We start from the raw sequence: 3685 nt of genomic DNA on the forward strand, positions 1-3685 counted from the left end.
TGCAGCCCTACTTAAACCCATGTTAAATTAATTTTTTTACTGATTCATACATTTTATACATCAGTTTACAAATCGTTTAAGTAATTTTTAACATCCCCTCTCCCCAGTTTGTCAGACACAGTCATGTACGTTTGCAACCACAAATCCAATAAATACAAACAAATAAAACACACTTAAATTGATTGATGTTTGTTTGCTCTTTGTTCAACCTATTTCTTTTAAATGAGCTGAAACAACACAATTCTTAAGTTTTGTGGGGGGAACACTTCTTTGTTTTATGTTCAATCCATTCAAATTTTCAAAAACTGATTGTGTGGAACTCAACATGTGCTTGTTAGCACAATGTACAAAAAAATATTATTAAATATATTTTTTTTGCTCGTTCAAACTACTCATTTAAAATAAGCTGAAACAACACATTTCCTGACATTTCATTGGGAAAAATACATGTTATATGTTCAATCCACATAAACTTAATCAATTTGTGTTTGGACAACATGAATGAATTGTGTGGAACCCTGCATTTTTTACAGTGTAAGCACAAAAGAAGCTTAAAATCGAATACTGTGCGTCTCGCCACAAATAGCTTATTCAGTCTCCGTCGAAAATGCCAAATATTCTCCTCAAGACTACCTTAAGATTATGAAGTAAATTAAATATATGCATAATTATAATTAATTATAAAATAATTTAGTCAGTTTACCAAGCTACTCACATTTTTAAAGTAACAGTATTAAAGTTTTTACAGTTAAATACAGCTGAAGTCAGAATTATTGGCCCTCCTGCGAATGTTTTTCTTTTCAAAATATTTGATTTTTACCAAGAATTGAAAATCAAAGTGGTTTACTATTGAACACACTATAAAATAACTTGAAATGGGTGGCCTGAATGGCAGTGTGCACTCAAAGCTTAGACTAACACGGCTGTGTAGCTTGATCGGACAGAGCAGAATCAATAGACCTAGAGCTGGCGATCAAGTGTGAATGAGTGGATGTGATGAATGAATGACTCACGGTTAGCCAGGAGATGACTCTGCTGTAGGGAAGAGAGATGAGACCCTGATAGGCCATGCTGAGCGGAGAGGGCGGCGTGAGCCAGACCATGCTGTGCTCCAGAGGAAGGGGGGGACTGGAGTTTCTCTTTATCCCAAGACGACTCACTGCCGCCTGGGTACAACATAAAGATAGAGAGGGAGAATTGAGAAAAGGCTTGGATCCCTACACATTATCAGAGCTTAAGAATATGGAAATATAAAATCAACTTTATTCTTCAAAATAATCAAACTACCTATTTTTGCAATGCAAATTTATTCAAACTTTTAGAGCTGTAACGCCTTGGACCAGCCTTATAAAGTATAAAAATTAATTAGCATATAAGACTAATAAACAAGTTACAGTGGCCTGATTGATGGTGAAGGTGATTGATCAGTAAAATGGTGGAAAATGGCTATGAGCCAACAATAAAATAACAACTAAAATATATAAAAACTAAAATAAAAACTAATATATATATATATATATATATATATATATATATATATATATATATATATATATATATATATATATATATATATATATATATATATATATATATATATATATATAAAAATGTATATGAGCAATATCACACAATTAAAGTGACATTTGTGAAGTAGCAACAGTTTCTGCTGTTAATTGGACAATAACTGTATATAAGATATGATTGTATAGTTGGTTTCTACTTAAATAGATAGTAAAATATAAATTTTACAAGTGATGTCAAATCTAAATTCCCAGCAGCCATCAGTCTCAACCATCTAAAAAAAAAAAAAAAAAAAAACATTACTTTACATTTAAAATTGAATGTAAACCCCATTATTTTGATTTAAAATTCTTCGGTTGATTTAAAACCTAGAATTTGGTAAAAAAAAAAAAAAAAAACATAATAATTAAACTAGGAACTAAAACCATTTGAGGAAACCAATTAGAACAAACAATTTAGGTTCAAAAACTAATCCTAATGAGTACCGTGAACTAAATCCATTTGAGTAAACGAAGCAATTTGAGTACTGTAAAACCCAATCAGTTAACCCAATCAGTTAGGCAACCAAAACAGCTTGAGGAAACCGATTGCTTCAAACTATTTGAGTTTAAAAACTAATCTATATGAGTACTGAAAACTTACTCCATTTAAGTTGAAGTGCAGAGGTATTCAGTCAACTCATTACCTGAGTTCAAAACTTTTTTTAAATGAGTAGAATTTACTTTCAGTCAATTTTGAGTTAGCTACACTCATTTCATTTGATAAAGTTCAATGTTGGGTTTTACAGTGGACCAGTGGCAATTCTCAGAAGCATCTCACAGCTTTTTATTAATTATATTAAAAATATAATATCATCAAGTTAAATAATATTAATTAAAAACTTTAACATATATTTTCATGACATATACAGTAGATGAAGCTAAACTTATCTGACCTTCTGCGGAATCATAATTCTTTTTCAAATATTTCCTAAGTGCTGTATAATGGAGAGACTTTTTTTATTTAAAGAAAAATTTATTAATATTTTATTCATATTCATATTATTTAGTTTAAAGAAGATGTGTTTTAAACACCTAATTTTAACTACTTTCTTTTGTCTTTACCATTATCAAAGTACATAATATTTATATTGTTATTTTTCATACTACTCTTCAGCTTAAAATGCTATATAAAGACTTTGGTTGATTAGGTTAACTAGGCAAGCTAAGTTGATTATCATTGGCTTATTTGATAGACAATAATACAATAATAATAAAGGGGGCTAATAAACTTGACCTATAAAAAAACTTTAACAGGTAAAAAATGCAGCCAAACGAACGGAAAAAATAAGATTTTCTCCAAAAGAAAAAACACAATCAGAAATACAGTGAAAATGTCCTTGCTCTATTAAATCTCACTTTACACTTTACAAAAAATAATAATTAAAACTCAATGGAGGTCTGCCCTCAAACTGTATGCACACAGTAAACCCCAACAGTAACTTTATCAAATGAACTGAGTGTAGTTGACTCAAAATTGACTGAAAGTTAATTCAACTCATTTGAAAAGAGTTTTGAACTCAGTGTTGAAGGTAATGAGTTAATTAAATACCTCATCACTTAAACTTAAATGGAGTAAGTTCACAGTACTTATATAGATTAGTTTTACTTTTTTACTGTGCTTAAGTTGCTTCAGTTACTCAAATAGATTAAGTTCACAGTACTCAATAGGTTTAGTTTTCGAGCTTAAATGGTTTATTGCAAATGGTTTACTCAAACGATTTGTGTTGCCTTAACTTATTGGGTTTTACAGTGCTCAGTTGGTTTGAGTTCTCTTCATTTATTGGGTTTTACTGTGCTCAAATTGCTTTGTTTACTCAAATGGATTAAGTTTACAGTACTCATTAGGATTAGTTTTTGAACCTAAATGGTTTATTGCAACTGGTTTCCTCAAATGGTTTGAGTTACCTTAACTTACTGGGCTTACAATGTATAAATAAAATGGTAAAAAAAGAGAATACTAAAGAGAACACTCGTGTTTTAAATCTCTATGAGGAACATAACATAACTCTGTGGTGGAGAAAAGGAAATTAGCACATGATGCAGGACAGATCGGAAACTGCATTCCTGTGAGCCCCACAAAGTCCTAACTCTGCCTCCGCATTTTCAGACACAACTTTTCT

General features: G+C 30.6%; 1 protein-coding gene across 11 annotated transcripts in view; it reads right to left on the reverse strand.

The window, feature by feature from the left end:
* The window catches only part of dacha (dachshund a), a 294811-nt gene that overhangs the window by 64065 nt on the left and 227061 nt on the right, over window positions 1-3685 (reverse strand). For 8 of the 11 annotated variants that reach the window (XR_012396449.1, XR_012396450.1, XM_073934232.1 and 5 more), the window contains 1 exon segment: window positions 1014-1166. The exons of the other annotated variants lie outside the window; for them this stretch is intronic. Coding sequence is in view for 6 of the 8 variants with exons in the window: in XM_073934232.1 (XP_073790333.1) it covers window positions 1014-1166 (153 nt within the window). In the remaining 2 variants the exon portion in view is untranslated. 11 annotated transcript variants of the gene reach the window in all.

This window comes from Danio rerio, chromosome 21, assembly GCF_049306965.1.
Source record: "Danio rerio strain Tuebingen ecotype United States chromosome 21, GRCz12tu, whole genome shotgun sequence".
Classification (NCBI taxonomy): Eukaryota; Metazoa; Chordata; class Actinopteri; order Cypriniformes; family Danionidae; genus Danio; species Danio rerio.